Here is a 20,909-nt window from a genome sequence, read left to right on the forward strand (position 1 = left end):
ATTGGGCTCCCTGCTCCGAGGGAAGCCTGCTTCTCCCTCTCCCACTCCCCCCTGCTTGTGTTCCCTCTCTCGCTGTGTCTCTCTCTATCAAATAAATAAAAATCTTAAAAAAAAAAACCAACATAATCAAGAGAGATATTTCAGTTTTTGGAGTGTGGCCCTCCCTCAGTGTATATACTGTATGGGAATTAATCACTTTTTAATTCTTAGACTATATCATTAACATTTGTATTATATAACAAACATAATTGCTTTTTCTTTGATGTTTTGGAATACACTTTAGATCTTAGAGTGCCTTTGGGTTATTTTCATCAATCTCAGCGTTAATGTGGAAAATGGAGCAAATGGAAATTTTCCATTAGGTCATAATGCTATGTGGCTGGAGGTTTATGGTGTCAATATAATTCCACTTCATATAAGAAGCAGCACTGTTCAACTGCACCTTTGCTCTAGGGAGCTCAGAAAAATTAGTTTTTAAGGCATAAATTTATTCTTCAGACCTTTTAATTACAATGCCCAAGATATTTTTGTGACCTAAATAGCAAATTAAGAAACCACCTCTTTACATTGCTAGGTGTTTCCCGCATTTGTTACTAATAGCAGAGTTTATCCACCCTGTAGAAAATATGCCATGGGATTGTGATAGCCCCAGATTAAAGCACATCCTTCCTTTTCGGTGATAGGCAAAAGCCATAAGAATCAGAATGAGATCACATATTGAAAGATTAAAATACTAAATGTGATCTCCCATATCAGAGGTTTCTAAAGTTTAGTAATTTGTGTGTCACCTTCATGATTTTGCTATATTCTATACTGCTGGCACTATTAAATATTTAATGTTTTTCTTTATGTTGATTCAATTCTTGCTTAAATAAATGTACTTAGAAAAAAGTTTATATTATTGAAATAAATAGAGGGTAACTTTAAAAACCTACTCCTAACTAATGACGTAAGAATGTTTATCTGGGTGCCATCTAAAAGCATTATACTCATTCTGGTTATTGCTGCTCTCATAGTAGACTCGACCTGTCCCATACCAGGTGTGTGACCTTGGGCAAGTTACCCAACTTCTCCAGGCTTCTGTGTTCACTTGTGTATAATGGGGATAATGAGATATTATTGCCTGCCAAGTGCTTAGCACAGTGCTGATGTAGTAATTGCTCATTAAGTGGAAGCAATTACAACAATGTATTGTTGAAGTGATTGTTTCTTTATTACTCTTGCTGAAAAGAGAAGTATTGGAGATTTAGAAATTGGACAAACACTTCCATTCTGCACCTACAGAGAGGGCTCAAGGTAGTGGAAGGAACTGTAGACCAAAGAGTTGGCAAATTTGATTATATTCTTAGCTTTCCACTGATCAGCTGTATCACTTGGTCCAGTCTTTTGGCCTCTTCTAGGATTTGGTTTCTTTATCAGATGAATTAGAAGGTTTGATTTGATTTGATCCCAAGGCATCCAGCTCATAGGCTGTCAGCTGTTTGAGTGGTTCTGATTGTGGGATATGGTTCATCTGAAATTAGGAGCACTTTTTATTTTGTTTTGTTTTTGCTGGCTATCTAATAGACAAAGTAATCTAGAAAGTTGGTGTGCCCCTGACTGCTTTCCTGTTTTCATCGTGAGCAACTGATGGTCACCATGGGTCATGTTAGTAAGCCTGGGCCAATTATTCATTGTTTTTGAAGCTGTATGTAATTAATAATTAACGAGCTATTGAAATTTAGTCCTAGTAAAGTTACATCATAAAACTGAGGCATTTTTAAAGGATTTACTGACAGAAGGATATTATAAATAAACTTGTTTTATACATTTGACTAGCACTTAAGGTATATTTAATATATATTGTTTGCCAGGCACGGGACCACTTGACTCATCGTTGCCATTAATTAAAAATTATATGTGAATTTCCGGCTACATGGCCTACAATTGAAATAACTTTTCTGTCCCTCGTGTATGTATTCCACAGTTTTATGAATTTCATTCTCCTGATAAGGTAGATCTGGACTTGGTAGTGATGAAGTTGAAGGTAAGGAAGCAAAATAAAACTTTTAAAAGCCTGCTGTAGCTACTTTTTTAGGTGGGTGTGTATATAAGTGAGGGCGTACATGTGTATGTTAGCATAGTATGCATCAATTACTAATTTTTTACTTAAGAATATATCTTAGAAACTGTCCCATTCATATAGCTTCCTCATTGTTTTGAATGACTGCAGAGCATTCCATTGAGTGGAGGGGATATAAGTGTTTTTTTTTTTTTTTTTTTTAAAGATTTCATTTATTTATTTGACAGAGAGAGACACAGCGAGAGAGGGAACACAAGCAGGGGGAGTGGGAGAGGGAGAAGCAGGCTTCCCTCGGAGCAGGGAGCCCGATGCGGGGCTTGATCCCAGGACCCCGGGATCATGACCTGAGCCGAAGGCAGATGCTTAACCGACTGAGCCACCCAGGCGCCCCGGGGATATAAGTGTTTTATCAGTCTCCTTGCAATGGACATTTGGCTTTTTCCTAACTTCTGCTGTTATTCACAGTAGTGCTCCAATGAATGTCTTGTGCATATGAGATTTTGAGCATTTGTTAGTGTATCTGTGGGTTAAATTGCTGGGTCGGAGGATATGTGCATTTGTAATTTTGACTGAAATTGGCAAATTGGTTTTCAACAACGTTGGGTCAGTATACACTCCTGCCAATAGTGCATGAGTGAGCCCGTTTCTGCTCAACCGCTTTTCCCCCCCAAGGCTCCTGTCTTTCTATACCACCAGTTTGAATACTACTTTCTAACACTGTATTGTCTGTGGGAAAATGCTAACTAGATGGGTGATTGTTAGTATTTGTGCAAATTTCACAGAGATTAAATCTTACACTGAAGACCACTTTCTTAACTGTATGTGTTTGCTGAATTAAATGGCAGCACTGTTAAGCATCTTGAAATGTACTTTACGTTGCTTCAGAGCACAATTATACCAGTGTAGAAAAACCTCCAATTTGCAAATTATCAACAACTAAAGGTTTCCATGGAGATCATTCTCATAACATAATGAAGCACACTATACATATTATACAGAAGGTTTCGCTATAAACAGCATTATTTGCATTTTGTTTTTCTTAAATTCAGAAGGAAAAGGCCACTAGATACTGTTTCTATTTTTTTAGAGAAAACTAATATTAGTTGGTGAAGTTGCACTAAAAACACATGAAATTATTCTCTCAGTCCTTAATTCTGGCCATTTCATTGTGTACATGTGGGTTAACTACATATGCAGCCTTTAGATTGGGAGGTAAAACTGTGGTTCATTTAAACAAGTAGACTAGTTTGTGTTACAGAAAGACATGAACACACTTTCTTGTCCACATTTAGGATTTATTACATTGGTAGAGAAAACTTATAAAAGATATCCTAAACTACTGTTTCTTTTCTCTTTTTCTCTTTGGTCTACAGCTTGGCATGTATGAGAGTCAATTCCTGAAGGGACTTAGGTTTTATTTATTTTTTATGCTAATATGATCTTTTCTAAAATTGATCATTGTTCTAATAGTTGAGGTTTATTTTTTTCTTTTGGCTTTTATAAAAGAGCAGCAGATGTTCAAGAACTTCTTTTTTTAATGAAGCTTTCCTCTTTAATTTGACTTTCAAATGTGGTACTTAACATAGCTTCACACTAATTCGCTTAAAAGGAAAAAAATGTTTCCATTATTGACCTATTTGAAAAGCAGTTGTGGTATTGGATATAGTGTTTATAGTGAAGATACTGGTGAGATCCCATAGAAAAACTCATAATTAATACAAAATCTCTTGGAATTATTCAAATACAAATACAAATTAAAAAGTTAATATTAAGTAATTATCTTTTGTGTTTTCCTTTTTAGCACATATATTACATTTTAGAGAAATTATCTGATTGTACTGAGACTGTTGAATTTAAGATTGTTCTGTCCCCTAAGGAAAGTAGTTTGTTGTGTTATTCAGACAGTGGAAGAGCAAAATGAGGCTTTGTTGTGGTATGTATTACTTTGGGCTCCTGCCTTCCCCACAAATCACTGAAGGTCATGACTGCTTGAATTGAGGGGAAAAAAACCATTTTGACTGAACCATAGCACCCCCTAGCATCCTAATAATTTATGTTTTTAAAAGTCAAAGGTACATTTTGTTTATGCTTCTAAAAAAGAATGATTAATATCTGATATCTCTTATATTTTTATGACCAAGAAGGGATCTTTGAAAGATTCTATAGAAATTATGGGGAATGTGGGCATCGCCCTTTTTGCAAATAATTGTTCCATTACTTTCCATGGAGTATTCCATGGGTCCATGGAGTATTTGGGGCTGGATGCAGATCATAAGTTATAGCTGCATGTGTTGTGATCTGTATAGGAGTGGTAAATAGTGTTCCTCCATCCACCTGCCTAACCGGACTTACTTGTATGTTGCAGGTACTTCTCCCAGCAGCTGGTCTGTTACAGTTACAGGATGTGAAGAAGACCTGCTGTGAATTTTTGGAGTCTCAGCTTCACCCTGTCAACTGCTTAGGAATTCGGGCTTTTGCTGATATGCATGCATGCACAGACCTCCTGAACAAAGCCAACACCTATGCAGGCAAGTGGAATAGACTTCGGCTGAGTTTGAGACAGAGGAATCTGGAACTCTTGAGTTCTGATGGGATTCTATAGTGATTTTTGGAAAGTTGTGTTGTGTTTCTGGATCGGGACTTTATAATAATACATTTAAAATCTTACGATGTATTACTGCAGAATTGAACCATGTTTATAAAATTCTGAACTTAAAAAAAAACTCTATCAATTGGTATTGGGCCTGAAGAATAGAATAGATAGTTTTATGCAAGTATTGAATCCCTATGTCTTTTTCTTTCAAATTGTCAAATTAACATACATATGAGAAAATATTTGCATATGAATTAAGTCATTTAATTTCTGTGGCTTTGTATCCCCTTTTCTTGAACCTAGCAGAACAATTTTCTGGCTTAAAAATTTTCTTTTTTTTTTTTTAAAGATTTTATTTATTTATTTGACACAGACACAGCGAGAGAAGGAACACAAGCGGGGGAGTGGGAGAGGGAGAAGCAGGCTCCCGGCTGAGCAAGGAGCCCAATGCGGGACTCGATCCCAGGACCCTGGGATCATGACCTGAGCCGAAGGCAGACGCATAACGACTGAGCCACCCAGGTGCCCCCTGGCTTAAAAATTTTCAAAGGTGTTGAAGTCTAGTTGCCTTTGGGCAGAGTGGAGAAGTAGATCCGAAATATAGGCCTCTTTCTCCTTAGACACTAGTTCTCAGGACCTTCTGGCACCCTCCTTCTGTGGCAGAGGACAGCCCGTTGCTGTTGTCAAGGAAGCCATCACTTTGGTTGCTGTATAGAACCCTCTGATCCCCTATGTTTCCAGTTGAGGAGCAGAGTTTCTTGTTATTGTGTTGGAGTAGCTAAAGTACACAAAAGTAACCTATAATTTGTTTTGCTCTGAATTTATAAGCATTTTAAAAAATACATATTAAAGGTGATTCTTAGAAAGTTTCTAATTTTTTTAACCGTCTTTGGGAAGATAAGCCTGGTGGAAGTTATAACCCACCATCTCTGTCCTGTATTTGTGAGATCCAATAAGAACAGTTATTATAGAACCTTCCATGACCCTGCCCCTTAATATGCTTGAGAACCCCAACTTCCTCCAACCTTCAAATGCAAGAGCTCCTTTTTTTTTTTTTTTTAAAGATTTTATTTATTTATTTGAGAGAGAGAATGAGATAGAGAGAGCATGAGAGGGGGGAGGGTCAGAGGGAGAAGCAGATTCCCTGCTGAGCAGGGAGCCCGATGCGGGACTCGATCCCGGGACTCCAGGATCATAACCTGAACCGAAGGCAGTCGCTTAACCAACTGAGCCACCCAGGCGCCCCAAATGCAAGAGCTCCTTGTCTAAACTCTGCTCCACGGTGCTTACTCTGATGAGTAAGGGACACTGTGCTGTAGCACATTGACCCGGATAAGGGGTGTGTGTGTATGTGCGTGTGTGTACATGTGAACGCACAAAGCACTGGAGAGGAATAATGCCTGCATCCCTATTGTATTTATCAAAGAAATAATGGTAAGTGGTTAGTTGGAGAAAAAACCTGCAGTGCTGCAGTGAAACATAGTATGTCCAGTAAATTTGAATTTTATAGATTTCTTTGGGGTGACCTGATTAGTCAGACTACCCTTTATAAAATTCTTTCAGTGGGAAGATGTGATCTGAATTTCAGAAAGTTAATTTACAGATGAACTTTTAGCACACAACCCTTCTGTAAGTTGGGGAATGCCTATAATATGTAATGATATTCATGTAATCCTTCTGAGTGGGATGAGACATTTTAAGAAAAACCAAAGACAAATTTGGATTCACTGATGTGTTCCAGTGAATTCAGCTGTTCTTCAGCTAAGTAGAAAATTTTCCGTCTAAATTTGTAAGATCCATTAACTCTAGACATAATGTGCCTGTTGTAAGTGATTTATATTGGGAGAATGAAGGAGGCTTGTATATTTTTTGATAATTTTTTGTGCATGAAACAGTCACTGTTAAACATATCTTTCTTGGGCAGCTAGTTGTCTCATATGACTTGATACACGTTATTGACTTTTAAGAGATAGGGAAAGGGACTTGGGGACAGAATGAATAAAGCAGGACTCATGCAAAAGATGTCCACACATAATTCACATGATATACTGGAACCCTTAGTTCTGTTCCTGTCAGAACCAACTCATGTACTGTGTGCTTAGGAGATTTTTATTGGATTTAGTTATTTCTTTCTCTTATTTAAAATCTTAAATTTAGTGTGATATACTATAAAATATGAACAGTTATCCACCAGAATTTGAATACCTCTATGTCTTAGTTTGTAGAGTTCTTCTTCATAATTATGCAAAGAACTTTTTGTGGACAGTTTAATGTCATTTTCAGCAAAATTATAAAGAAAAATTAATTCTTAACTTTTTAAAAGATTTATTTATTTATTTTAAAGAGAGAAAGTGCAGGAAGGAGGAGATGGAGGGAAGCAGGCTCCCCACTGAGCTCGGAGCCCGACTTGGGGTTTAATCCCATGACCCATAAGATCATGACCTGAGCTGAAAACCAAGAGTTGGACGCTCAACAGACTGAGCCAGCCACCCAGGCGCCCCTAATGCTTAATTTTTAATGCACTATGTTTTATTTTATTTTTTAAAAAAAGATTATTTTAGAGAGAGAGAGTGGGGAAAGACAGAAGGAGAGGGAGAGTTAGAATCTCAAGCAGACTCTGTGCTGAGTATGGAGCCCAACTGAGGGCTCCATCTCACGACCCTGAGATCATGACCTGAGCCGAAACCAAGAGTCAGACGTTTAACTGACTGAACCACCTAGGAGCCCCTAATGCACTGTATCTTAAATCGTAGTCTAGTGTTAAAGGATATACTGCTTTTATACCATGCTTTTGAATCTTATATTTGCTTGAGTTTATAAGTAACATTTTACAACATCTTTTATTATGAAAAATTATAACACACGTGAAAATAGAATAGTACTATTCATCAAACGTTAGGAGTTGTCAATTCATGAAAAATCTTGTTTCAACTATATACCCCTGTTATTAACTATCCCCCTCTTGTTATTATTTTTTATATGTAAACTTTTTAATGATATCCAATATATATATACATATACATGTATATATATATATAGAAAAGTACACAGTGGCAAGTCTACATCTTGAAGAATTTTTACATCCTCTTGTATTATTTGAAGCAATTCTGTCATCATTTCGTATCTATTTCATTCTTAAAATTTTAAAGAAATAAAATCGCAGTGACCAACTTCATATAATGAAACTGTTTCCATATACTTTGGCATATTAATAACAAACTTTCTAAAGTAAATAATTCAGAATAATACTAAAAAACAGTTGTTCTTCCTAGTGAAAATACCTGATTGTTGTTTATATCTTACGCAAATAGGAGGTGGGGAGGTAAGGAGTTCACACGGAAAGATAACAGTCTTTTTTTCCTGCTGTGAACAAATAATTGTTTAGTCCTTCCTTCCTTTCTTTTTGCAATTCAAGCACTTTATGCATCCAGAAAATCTACCCAAACTCCTAAATTACTTTCAAATTCAAATCATGGAGCTTGTGGAAAGGTCTGGGAGAGTGAAGGGGGACAGTGGCAATTAAGAAAGTTAATACCTTCCTTTTTCATTTTTCTGTCCTAGACAGTGGGCCTGTGACAGGCCTTTCTAGGCAAGAAAGAAAGAAAGGAAGGAATACAGAGCAATAGAAGGGTTCATACATACATGCTTACAGACATGGAAAGAAGAGGGGAGGAGAAAGGGGGGCCGACAGAGAGAAAGGATGGGAAAGGCAAGAAGGCTTGTTTAACCTCAGGGTACTTTCTGATCCCAAGCATGCCTGGAGCACTCCTGTCCTTTGAAAACTCACCTGAGATTCTGGACATAAGATCTGCCTCATTCCTTTCTCTTGCAGAGTGGAAATGAGTTCTCTGGTGTGTATTATAATTGAATTAAATTATACAGGTACAAGGAAAGAATTAAGGTGCTCCGTGGAAATCTCTTCTATGAACTCATGCTTATTTTTCATAATATCACATTTTTAAAGAAAGTAAAAATGTGAGAAGCCAGTGGGCGGGGTAGAAAGCCTGAGCAGGGAGGGTGTAAATCCTTGCTGCTTATCTTGCTGCACTCTCGTGGCTTTGGCCGTGTGGTGCTGGCAGTCACGGCCTGTCACGCTGGCCCACGCGGCTTCACCAGGGCCTGTAGTGACATGTTCTTCAAATTGTAGACAGCTGACGGCGACCAGACCAGCCAGGTTAAATGATCTGCATGTTGAGGCATGGTGTTCTGGACTGTAATCAGCCTTTGTGATGCTCTTGAATGATTATTTTCTTAGCTAAAGAGCTAGATGGAATTATTTTTGCTGCATGCCTAAAAAAGAAAATTTTCACACCTAATTTCAGGTTGTAGAGACTTGTTTGGATAATGCTAACTTGTGGATGCTTTTACTTCCCGTGTGTTTTGAGCGGTGTCCATATTTTAACAGTTTTCCAAATCATGAATACTTTTGTTTTTAGCATTTTCTCCAAGATAAAAATATGGAGGAGATAAAAACTGAACTTATTAGTTTCAAGGCATTTTAATAGTCCCAGACTGTTTTGGAAGTTAGGTTTTAATTTTAATTTGAAATACGAATTTTGTTTAGCCTCTGTGTTGACAAACAAAAGTTGCCAGTTGTGGAATTGTAAGAATTTCAAACAAATTTAAGGGAAACAACAGTTTTAGATTCTTAATCATTCCTTCATTTCACCACTCCCTACACTAAAAGTTTGAGAAGCTACTTACTATCAGTTCTTAGTGATCTTTGGGGAGATTTGCAGTATCATTTTCAAGCCAGTGTTCCAGCTGAAATTCTGGGATTGGTGAACACTCAGCGTTCCCCAGTACCAGGAAAACCTGAAAAGAAGTCTTCTCCAGTCCCTGACATACTTTCAATTTCTTTCTCGTCCTCCTCTTGCTCTTAACCCTGTTGTCTGTTTACATCCTGGCCTGAACTGCCCTACTTTTAGCCTTTCCACCATGCTTGGAAAATGACCACACTTTTTATATGCCCAGCTGTTTTCATGTGTGTCCCCTCTCCCTTTGTCTTAAATGAAACTTTGCTTTCCCTCTAAACCTGAGAACTGGGGGCAAACTTCTTTAGAGGACCACCCCCCACCCCCGACTCTCCGGGAAGGTGGGTAAAGGGGTACGACTTCAGCCTGTTGTTCTGTCCCTGTCACTGTCCTCTGTTCTGAACCACTGACTGGCGGCCTGCAGCATTCTCTCTGCAGCCTGTTCTCTCTCCAGACCTCCACGTCTGCTTCTGTCTTTGACACCTAGGTTGTCTCCTCCCTCTCTACTTCCTGTCTTTTGCCATCAGCGATCTCAGGATCTATACTTTTGGCTTCGTTGAGATTCCCTGTTCCTAGTTGCTTGTGGCCACCATCTTCCCTCCGTAAACCCACCTGCCACCTTAGACCTCAATTCCAGGGCATGTTGAACCTTGTTTGTATTTTGAACGCCTTGTTGGTATTTGAAACAGCTTTGTGCTGACTATATTCCTGCCTCCTCATGCTCTTATATTTCTTCATAAATCTGCTCTCTAATGCCACTTACCTGGCAATCTCTTGGCCCTTTAGCCAATGGTCAGTCATTTCAAAGCTACCCTCTTTATGTGCCTGCCTTTACCCAGGCTGCTGTGGGTGGTAAAGAGGCTCAGTGCAATTTAACCCCTGCTTGCAAGGAGTTTCTAGGCCAGTAATATTCCACTTATGCCCAAATTCAGTGTGTCTTGATTATGCCTTATTCTCTGTAAAAGTAGTTCCTATAACTTTTTTTTTTTTTTTGCCATTAGTTTGCTTCAGTCATTTCCCACCATTCTATAATTTAGGCTAGGAATCACTGCTTAGGGTAAACATCTTTCAAAATAAGCCCATGATTTTGAAAGCTGCCCTTTTGAAAGAAACTTGTGTTGAGAGAGTGGTTTTAATAGTAGCATTACTAGCCTTGACTATGTAATATGCATACTAAAGACTAGTTGCTGATTATCTAAGGGTCTTTGCAATGTTAATTTACTGATGTGGAAGATTCTTCCTTTGGAGAACCATGAAAGCATTTGATGTACAGTGCTTCTTGATGAATTCATGCTGACTTAATTGATGCTTCTTACAAGAATTAATCATTTTTATATTTTTACATTCATTACGGTCCTCATTTGTGTCCTAGTAAGCGACATGCAATCTCTCTGCTCTGCTTTGGGTTGACAGTTTTTCTCATTCAGATGAGTTAGCTGTTTCTGGGTTTCACCAAAGCTGTATGTGTTAATGGAGCTGCTGGAGATATATATGTAATTTTTTTTTTTTCCTAGAGACTAATAGTATACAGAATGAAAGAATCACAGAGTATGAGCACTTGTAGGGACCTTAGCGGTTATCTAGTCTAACATTTATTTTATTAATTAGGATAATGAAGACCAGGGAGATTTTTATTTTTCCAAAAACACTTTGTCTCTCAGGGATAAGCTGTTTGTGGGTCTAAAATATGTTATTATCCATGCACTTACCCTCATTTCTCAGATGGAATTCTGCACTAGGTGGAATATAGAGGAATTATAGGAATTCTTCATGGCACTTAATTTTGATCAAAAAGGTGTTTGGTGTTGGGAAATCAAACATAAAGCATACTTTGTAACTTATCACTGGGTGCAAAACTGAACAAGCAAAACTTTAGACTTTTATTATTGATTTCATTGGGCTTAATTTAGGATGAGGGACCAGAGCTAATGATCCTAATAGACCTGGTGTGACAAATCCTTAAGGATTATCTTTCATTTCTTGATAATCTTATTTTAGGTGCAGAAGGGAAGCAAACAGAAAAGTTCAGCTGTCCTAGAGAGTGAAGAGAGCCCTTATATATAAGGAAGAATATGTATATATATCATATATGCACAATAGATGTGTTTAATGTGTATTGCACATTCATGATACAGTCTGTACTACTGGGAATTATGCCCTCCTGCAGTTGTGGGATTTGTCTAGAGAAAAGGAACTGATTATTAAATGTCAGCATAACTAGGTTGGCTTTATTCAGCAGCAGTGATAAACTAGTAAGGGCAAGTTACTGAAGTCACAGTGAAAGCTCTCAGAGTAATTTGTCAACATGTGAGTGAAAGGATTAGAAACAATAGTTGAGGTTGGTTAAGGGAGAACCATGGTAATGAAGATAGAGAGAGGGTGACTGAAGCCAGACTGGGGATATGGAAACCAACCCTGGATATGAGTAAAGGAAACAGACCAAACTCTGACATGATCTGCCCTTTAGCATAACTTTTTAAGTGAGTATTTTGTGGGTGCATTTTACTGTGTGCGTATTTATTCCGGTGTGCAGTAGCTGTTAATTTGTACTGTACCTTACTGAGGTGCAGTAAGCTGAATAAGAATTCGTTCAGTGAAAAGGAAGAATTTCTTATCTTGGCTTTGTGACAGGTATTAGACTTGTATTTGTAAAACCAATCCAAAGATGTTAGGGTTTTAGCTGATAGTGTATTCAATAACAGTACTGTAACTGTGTCTAGAAAGATGTAAGGTGATTATCTCATTCTGTTCTTCCTGGGTCAGACAGTTACCTATGAAACTGAGTTCATTTTCAGGTTACATGTTTTGAGACAGACTGACAAATGGAAGCCCTGAATTTGGAGCCAGGATTATGGTGAAGACCCCAAGTGATATTATACAAGGAATGCTCAAAAGACTTAGGAGTTTATAGACCCTGAGAAGAAAATTTAGGAGAAAATAATGCTCTGACTGAGCCACCCAGGCATCCCGAGTGTGTGACTCTTGATCTCGGGGTTATGGTTTGAGACCCACGTTGGGTGTAGAGATTACTTAAAAAAATAAAAACTTAAAAAAAAAAGGTTAGAGGGGCGCCTGGGTGGCTTAGTCGTCAAGCGTCTGCCTTCGGCTCAGGTCATGATTCCAGGGTCCTGGGATCAAGCCCCTCATCGGGCTCCCTGCTTGGTGGGAAGCCTGCTTCTCCCTCTCCCCCTCCCCCTGCTTGTGTTCCCTCTCTCGCTGTGTCTCTCTCTGTCAAATAAGTAAATAAAATCTTTTTAAAAAAAAAGTTTAGAAAGAAGTATTATAGAATCCAAACTGGGAGAGAGTATCTTTAGGGTTAAACACTGTACAGGGGTTGAGAAGTTTTAATCTCAAGAGAAGGACTTCCAAAGAACAAATTCAGGGGAAGGGTGGGCCAGAGGCTATGTTACAACAGATAAAGATGTGAGTGTGTAGTGCATCAAAATTCAGAGGCTTCTGTATTAAGATCTGCCCTAAAGAAGTTTGGTGTAAATGCCAGCAACGTAGGGCAGTGGCCCAAGATAGGAAGCGTAAACCATTGTTTTTTTTCTTACTTAGGACAGCATTTGTCCACTGAAGTCAAGAAGATGAAATGCATTGATTATCTATAGCAACACTTTTCTTTCTCATTGGGGAAGGAAACTATTTGGACCTAGTTTGGAAATATTTTATTTTTTCTTTTAAAAAAAATCTTAACCATTAATATTTTCATATGAATAAAACATTTATTTTTATATTTATTATTTTTAAAAAAAATTTTAAATTTTATTATGCTATGTCACCATACAGTACATCATTAGCTTTTGATGTAGTGTTCCATGATTCAGTGTTTTCTTTTTTTTTTTTTTTTTTTAAGATTTTATTTATTTGCGAGAGAGAGAATGAGAGACAGAGAGCATGAGAGGGAGGAGGGTCAGAGGGAGAAGCAGACTCCCCACTGAGCAGGGAGCCCGATGCGGGACTCGATCCCGGGACTCCAGGATCATGACCTGAGCCGAAGGCAGTCGCTTAACCAACTGAGCCACCCAGGCGCCCGATTCAGTGTTTTCGTATAACACCCAGTGCTCCATGCAATACGTGCCCTCCTTAATACCCATCACTGGGCTAACGCATCCCCCACCCCCCTCCCCTCTAAAACCCTTCGTTTGTTTCTCGGAGTCCATAGTCTCTCATGGTTCGTCTCCTCCTCTGATTTACCCCGCTTCATTTTCCCCTTCCTTCTCCTAATGTCCTCCATGCTATTCCTTATGTTCCATGAATAAGTGAAACCATATGATAATTGACTTTCTCTGCTTGACTTATTTCACTTAGCATAATCTCCTCCAGTCCCATCCATGTTGATGTAAAAGTTGGGTATTCATCCTTTCTAATGGCTGAGTAATATTCCATGATATATATGGACCACATCTTCTTTATCCATTCGTCTGTTGAAGGGCATCTTGGCTCTTTCCACAGTTTGGCTATTGTGGACATTGCTGCTATGAACATTGGGGTGCATATGGCCCTTCTTTTCACTACATCTGTGACTTTGGGGTAAATACCCAATAGTGCAATTGCTGGGTCATAGGATAGCTCTATTTTTAATTTTTTGAGGAATCTCCACACTGTTTTCCAAAGTGGCTGTACCAACTTGCATTCCCACCAACAGTGTAAGAGGGTTCCCCTTTCTCCACAACCTCTCCAACATTTTTGCCTTGTCAATTTTTGCCATTCTAACTGGTGTAAGGTGGTATCTCAATGTGGTTTTGATTTGAATTTCCCTGATGGCTAATGATGATGCACATTTTTTCATGTGTCTGTTAGCCATTTGTATGTCTTCTTTTGAGAAGTGTCTGTTCATGTCTTCTGCCCATGTTTTGACTTGATTATTTGTTTTTTGGGTGCTGAGTTTGAGAAGTTCTTTATAGATCTTTGAAATCAGCGCTTTGTCTGTAGTGTCATTTGCAAATATCTTCTCCCATTCTGTGGGTTGCCTCTTTGTTTTGTTGACTGTTTCCTTTGCTGTGCAGAAGCTTTTTATCTTGATGAAGTCCCAAAAGTTCATTTTCACATTTGTTTCCCTTGCCTTTGGAGACGTGTCTTGAAAGAAGTTGCTGTGGCTGATGTCGAAGAGGTTACTGCCTATGTTCTGTCTCACATTGAAGTCTTTCATCCATTTTTAGTTTATCTTTGTGTGTGGTGTTAGAGAATGGTCGAGTTTCATTCTTCCGCATGTGGCTGTCCAATTTTCCTAGCACCATTTGTTGAAGAGACTTTTTTCCACTGCATATTTTTTCTTGCTTTGTCGAAGATTATTTGACCATAGAATTGAGGGTCCATATCTGGGCTCCCTATTCTGTTTCATTGGTCTATATGTCTGTTTTTGTGCCAGTACCATGCTATCTTGGTGATCACAGCTTTGTAATATAGCTTGAAATCACTCAGCGTGATGCCTCCAGCTTTGTTTTCCTTTTTCAACATTTCCTTGGCAATTTGGGGTCTTTTCTGATTCCATACAAATTTTAGGATAGTTTGTTCCAGCACTTTGAAAAGTGTCATTGGAACTTTGATTGGGATGGTGTTGAAGGTATAAATTGCTCTGGGTAGCATAGACATTTTAACAATGTTTTTTCTTCCAATCCATGAACATGAAATGTTTTTCCATCTTTTTGTGTCTTAAGTTTCTTTCATGAGTGTTCTGTAGTTCCTAGAGTATAGATCGTTTACGTCTTTGGTTAGGTTTATTCCGAGGTATCTTATGTTTTTGGGTGCTATTGTAAATGGAATTGTTTCTCTAATTTCTCTTTCTACAGTTGCATTGTTAGTGTATAAGAAAGCAACTGATTTCTGTGCATTGATTTTGTATCCTGCCCCATTACTGAATTGCTGTATGAGTTCTAGTAATTTGGGGGTGGAGTCTTTTGGGTTTTCTACATAAAGTATCATGTCTTCTGCGAAAAGAGAGAGTTTGACTTCTTCTTTGCCAATGTGAATGCTTTTATTTCTTTTTGTTGTCTGATTGCTGCTGCTAGGACTTCTAGTACTATGTTGAACAGTAGTGGCAAGAGTGGGCATCCTTGTCGTGTTCCTAATCTAAGGGAAAGGCTCTCAGCTTTTCCCCATTGAGGATGATATTCGTTGTGGGTTTTTCATAGATGGATTTTATGAACTTGAGGAATGTTCCCTCTATCCCTATACTCTGAAGAGTTTTAATCAGGAAAGGATGCTGTATTTTGTCAAATGCTTTTTCTGCATCAATTGGGAGGACCATATGGTTCTTCTCTCTCCTCTTATTAATGTGTTCTATCACATTGATTGATTTGCAAATGTTGAACCACCCTTGCATCCCGGGGATAAATCCCACTTGGTCGTGGTGGATGATCCTTTTATTGTATTGTTGGATCCTATTAGCTAGGATTTTGTTGAGGATTTTGGAATCCATATTCATCAGGGATATCGGTCTGAAATTCTCCCTTTTGATGGGATCTTTGCCTGGTTTGGGGATTAAGGTAATGTTGGCCTCATAGAATGAGTCTGGAAGCTTTCCTTCTGTTTCTATTTTTTGAAACAGCTTCAGGAGTATAGGTATTATTTCTTATTTGAATGTTTGATAGAATTCCCCAGGGAATCCATCAGGCCCTGGACTCTTGTTTTGGGGGAGGTTTTTGATCACTGCTTCAATCTTGTTACTGGTTATTGGCCTATTCAGGTTGTCGATTTCTTCCTGTTTCAGTCTTGGCAGTTTATAAGTTTCCAGGAAGACATCCATTTCTTCCATGTTGCTTAATTTATTGGCATATAGTTGTTAATAATAATTTCTAATAATTGTTTCTGTTTCCTAGGTGTTAGTCATGATCTCTCCCCTTTCATAATTTTATTAATTTGTGTCCTTTCTCTTTTCTTTTGGATAAGTCTGGCCAGTGGCTTATCAATCTTATTAATTCTTTCAAAGAACCAGCTTCTAGTTTCGTTGATCTGATCTACTGTGTTTCTGGTTTCTAATTCATTGATCTTTGCTCTAATCTTAATTATTTCTCTTCTAATGCGTGGCTTAGGCATCATTTGTTGCTTTTTCTCCAGTTCTTTAAGGTGTAATGTTTGTTGGTGAATTCGGGATTTTTCTATTTTTTTGAGTGAGGCTTGGATGGCTATGAATTTCCCCCTGAGGACTGCCTTTGCAGTATCCCATAGGATCTGGACTGATGTGTTTTCGTTCTCATTGGTTTCCATGAATTATTTAAGTTCTTCTTTGATTTCTTGGTTGACCCAAACATTCTTGAGCAGAGTGGTCTTTAGCTTCCAAGTGTTTGAATTTCTGCCAAATTTTTTCTTGTGATTGAGTTCCAGTTTTAAAACATTACGGTCTGAGACTATGCAGGGAATAATCTCAAATCTTTTGGTATCAGTTGAGACCTGATTTGTGACCCAGTATGTGGTCTATTCTGGAGAAAGTTCCTTGTGCGCTCGAGAAGAATGAGTATTCTTTTGTTTTAGGGTGGAATGTTCTGTATATATCTGTGAGGTCCATCTGGTCCAGTGTGTCATTCAAAGCTCTTGTTTCTTTGTTGATTTTCTGCTTAGATGATTTGTCTATTGCTGAGAGTGGAGCATTGAGGTCTCCTACAATTAACGTGTTGTTATCAATAGGACTCTTTATTTTGGTTAACAGTTAGCTTATGTAGATGGCTGCTTCCATTTTGGGGGTGTAGATATTTACAACTGTTAGATCTTCTTGTTGGATAGACCCTTTAAGAATGATACAATGGGGAGCCTGGGTGGCTCAGTTGTTAAGTGTCTGCCTTTGGCTCAGGTCATGATCCCAGGGTCCTGGGATTGAGCCCCGCATCAAGTTCCCTGCTCGGCAGGAAGCCTACTTCTCCCTCTCCCTCTCCCCCTGCTTGTGTTCCCTCTCTCGCTGTGTCTCTCTCTGTCAAATAAATAAATAAAATCTTAAAAAAAAAAAAAAGGAATGATGTAGTGTCCTTCTGTGTCTCTAACTACAGTCTTTAGCTTAAAATCTACTTTGTCTGATATAAGAATGCCTCCCCAGCTTTCTCTTGAGGTCCGTTGGCATGAAAGATGAATCTCATCCCTTCACTTCCAGTCTGGATGTAGCTTTAGGTTTAAGATGAGTCTCTTGTAGACTGCATATGGATGGGTCCTGTCTTTTTATCCAGTCTGCAACCCTGTGCCGTTTTATGGGAGCATTTAGGCTGTTCACGTTGAGAGTGATTATTGAAAGATATGAATTTATTGTCATCATGTTGCCTGTGAAGTGTTTGTTTCTGTAGATTGTCTCTGTCAGTTTCTGTTATATATCACTCTTGGGGTCTTTCTCCTTTCACAGAATCCCCCTTAATATTTCTTTCAGGGCCGGCTTAGTGGTCACATATTCTTTCAGTTTCTGCCCGTCTTGGAAGCTCTCATCTCTCCATCTATTCTAAATGACAGCCTTGCCAAATAAAGTATTCTTGACTGCATGTTCTTCTCGTTTAGTACCCTGAATATGTCTTGCCAGCCCTTTCTGGCTTGCCAGGTCTCTGTGGATAGGTCTGACGTTATTCTGATGTTCCTCCCTCTGTATGTAAGGAATCTCTTCCCCCTAACTGCCCTTAAGATGGTTTCCTTGGTTCTAAGATTTGCGAGTTTTACTATTACATGCCGGGGCATTGGCCCCTTTTCCTTGATCTTGGGAGGGGTCCTTTCTGCCTCTAGGACACGAATGTTTGTTTCATTCCCCAGATTAGGGAAGTTCTCAGCTATGATTTGCTCAAATATATCTTCTAGTCCTCTCTTTCTCTCCACCCCCTCGGGGATCCCAATAATTCTGACATTGGAACGTTTCATGGCGTCACTTATTTTTCTAATTCTGTTTTCATGGATTTTGAGCTGTTTCTCCCAGGCCTCCTCCTTTTCCTTTTTTTCTATCCATTGGTCTTCTAGAACACTAGTTCGTTCTTCTGCCTTGTTTACCCTAGCTATTAAGAGTATCTAGATTAGATTGGATCTCACTGATAGCATTTTTAAGTTCTGCCAGTTTAGCTTTCATTTCTGCCCTTAGAGACTCTTATGTTGCCATTAATCGATTTCTCCATTCTAGCTATGGTCTTCGTAACTGTTACCCTGAAGTCCATTTCTGACATCCTGGTTATATCTGTATTCATTTGTAAATCTGTGGCAGAAGTCACAGTCTCTGAGTCTTTCCTATTTTGGGGATTCCTACTCCTAGTCATTCTGTTGAGGGGTGGTTTTGGGAGTGTACAGAGTCCAAATTACTGACCACAACCCAAGCAAGATGTACCTGTTTTCTTGGGACCTTAGGGTTGTTGCCCTCTTGTTTTCCCAGCCTGTCTTCTGGGGGAGGGGCCTGCTGCACTGTTATTCTGGCAACCCTGTTTGGGCAGAGTTGCCCTGCCCCCTGTGGGGGTGGGGTGGGCTCAGTGAAAAGTGTTTTTTGGGGGGCTTTTGTTCTCTGGCGGCTTTCCCTGGTGGCTTTCTGTGTCTCTTCCGAGAATCAGAGCTGAAAAGACCGTTTCCAAACCTCTGCCTCAGAGCACAGAGATCACAGTCTGTTTTTCCGTGAGCTCTCCAGGCCACACTATCTCTGTTTCTGTCTGTGCTGCTTAAAACTGCAGCGTCCTGGGTTGTGTGCCTCTCAGCAGCACTCCCAGTCCTTGCCTCCAGGTTGGGGCATGTCTCTGCCCTTTGTGCTTCTAAAACCACCAGCCACCCCCAGTTCGCACCCGCTCCGGGTTTCTGTCAGGGGGGCTGCCCTAAAGTCCTTTCCCCGCTGCTACTGGTCTGCGAGTCTGTGTCCGGTCCTCAGTGCAGGAGGCTATCACTCATCAGTGGTGTAGGATCCTGATGGCTCAGCTCCCTCCCCCTTCTGTTTATCCTTCGATATCTTCCCACGGAACCTCTTCGTACCTTGAATCCAACCACCTGCGATATTCTGTTTGTAGAGATCCAGATCTATCTTCTTACATCTCAGGTTGATTTTCTGGGTGTTCAGAGTGGTCTGGTAGATATCCAGCTCAATTCCGGGGACCGGTTGAAATAGGGTCCCCTACTCCTCCACCATCTTTTCCCTTCCTCTAAAAACATTTGTTTTTAATCATGGTGGCATAAGACATTCCTCATTTTTGCCCTCCCACCCCCAATAACAAGTATTCTGTATCCATGCACGAACAAAGTGGCTTTGTGGGACCTGTGGGATTCAGCACCATACACCAAGGGATCCGGTGGGAGTCTTGCCTACTTGTGCATTGCATACTAGGCAGACAGACCCCTGTCTTGGTTGTGGACTCTGAAGTGACCCATGAACCCATTCTAGCCCCTCTTGACCACAGTCAGGGAGCCACTGGAGAACATTGACCTAGACAGTCACCTGTGGACAAGAGGAGAGCCTTTAAAGAAGTCCAGGTTTCCAGAGGGGAAGATCCAGCACTTATCAGAGAAAAAAAGAAGTCTGGATACATTAGAGTGGGTTGGAACAGTTTGACTTTACCCATATCACCCCCTCCCCAAGGTGTACAGCACAGGGCCAAGAGAGATCTTCCTCAGGCTGCAATTCTTTAAGTGCAGAAAAGGAAGAGTGTATGAGTGAGCACTGAGGGACACAGTTCTACTAACTGCCTGGTGGACTCCCATCAAAAGCCTGCCCACTAGCTGCTGGGAAAGCCTCCCTCTCAGATCCTCTCAACAGACCCATATGCACCCCACCCCCTCTATGCTATGCCCCCCACCCCCACTGTGTGGCAAGTTTCCTGTTTGTGCTTTTGTAGGAAGAGGCAAGAGTGAGCTTTGGAAGGTGACAAATAAGCACATGCAGCAGGCCCAAATCTGTGGGCCAGGGAGAGACCACAAACTTCAGCTGTAGCACCACCTTTGAGAAAACAAAAGAGAGGCTGTGAGCACTCAGTTTGGTGTGTTGCAGGATGAAGACAAGCATACAAGCTTAAGATTTCTTCCACAAAAGGGAATAAGAAGCTTAGAGCAGGTGTGTCCATAGAAGGTCCAAGAAATCCTCAGAATCTCCAGCAGGGCTGAAGGCAGGTATTACTCCCCTGAAGATAGCAAAGACTAGAGGAGATGACGCTACGTCAGAGACAGAGACAGCAGCACACAACTCCAACAAACATGGAAAATCAAGGTAACATGACACCACCAAAAGATCACAGTAATCTTCCCATAACCAAACCCAAAAACTTTGAGATCTGTTATTTTCCTGATAACGAATTCAAATTAGCTGTTTTAAGAAAACTCAGTGAGCTTCATGAAAACACCAATAATTCAGTGATTTCAGGAAAACAATACATGAATAAAATGAGAAGTTTAACAAAGGGAAATCATAAAAAAAAGAACCAAACAAATTTTGGAGCTGAAGAATTCAGTGAATGAAATGAAAAATGCAGTGGAGACGGTCACACAGAAGAAAGAATCAGGAAGTTAAAACTATCCAGTCTGAGGAGAATAAGGAAAAAAATGAAAAGGAGTGAAGAAAAGCTGCATGATCTATGAA

At 39.6% G+C, this 20,909-nt stretch overlaps 1 protein-coding gene across 5 annotated transcripts in view; it reads left to right on the forward strand.

Moving 5' to 3' along the window:
• KLHL2 (kelch like family member 2) overlaps positions 1-20,909 on the forward strand; it is a 106,423-nt gene that overhangs the window by 49,272 nt on the left and 36,242 nt on the right. For all 5 annotated transcript variants that reach the window (XM_064585231.1, XM_045880181.3, XM_045880182.3 and 2 more), the window contains one exon: positions 4,428-4,590. In XM_064585231.1, the coding sequence (XP_064441301.1) occupies positions 4,428-4,590 (163 nt within the window). The remainder of the gene's footprint in view (positions 1-4,427; positions 4,591-20,909) is intronic.

This window comes from Mirounga angustirostris, unplaced genomic scaffold, assembly GCF_029215605.1.
Source record: "Mirounga angustirostris isolate CCGP_5_RB_7025 unplaced genomic scaffold, mMirAng1.0.hap1 SCAF_2, whole genome shotgun sequence".
NCBI classification, from domain to species: domain Eukaryota; kingdom Metazoa; phylum Chordata; class Mammalia; order Carnivora; family Phocidae; genus Mirounga; species Mirounga angustirostris.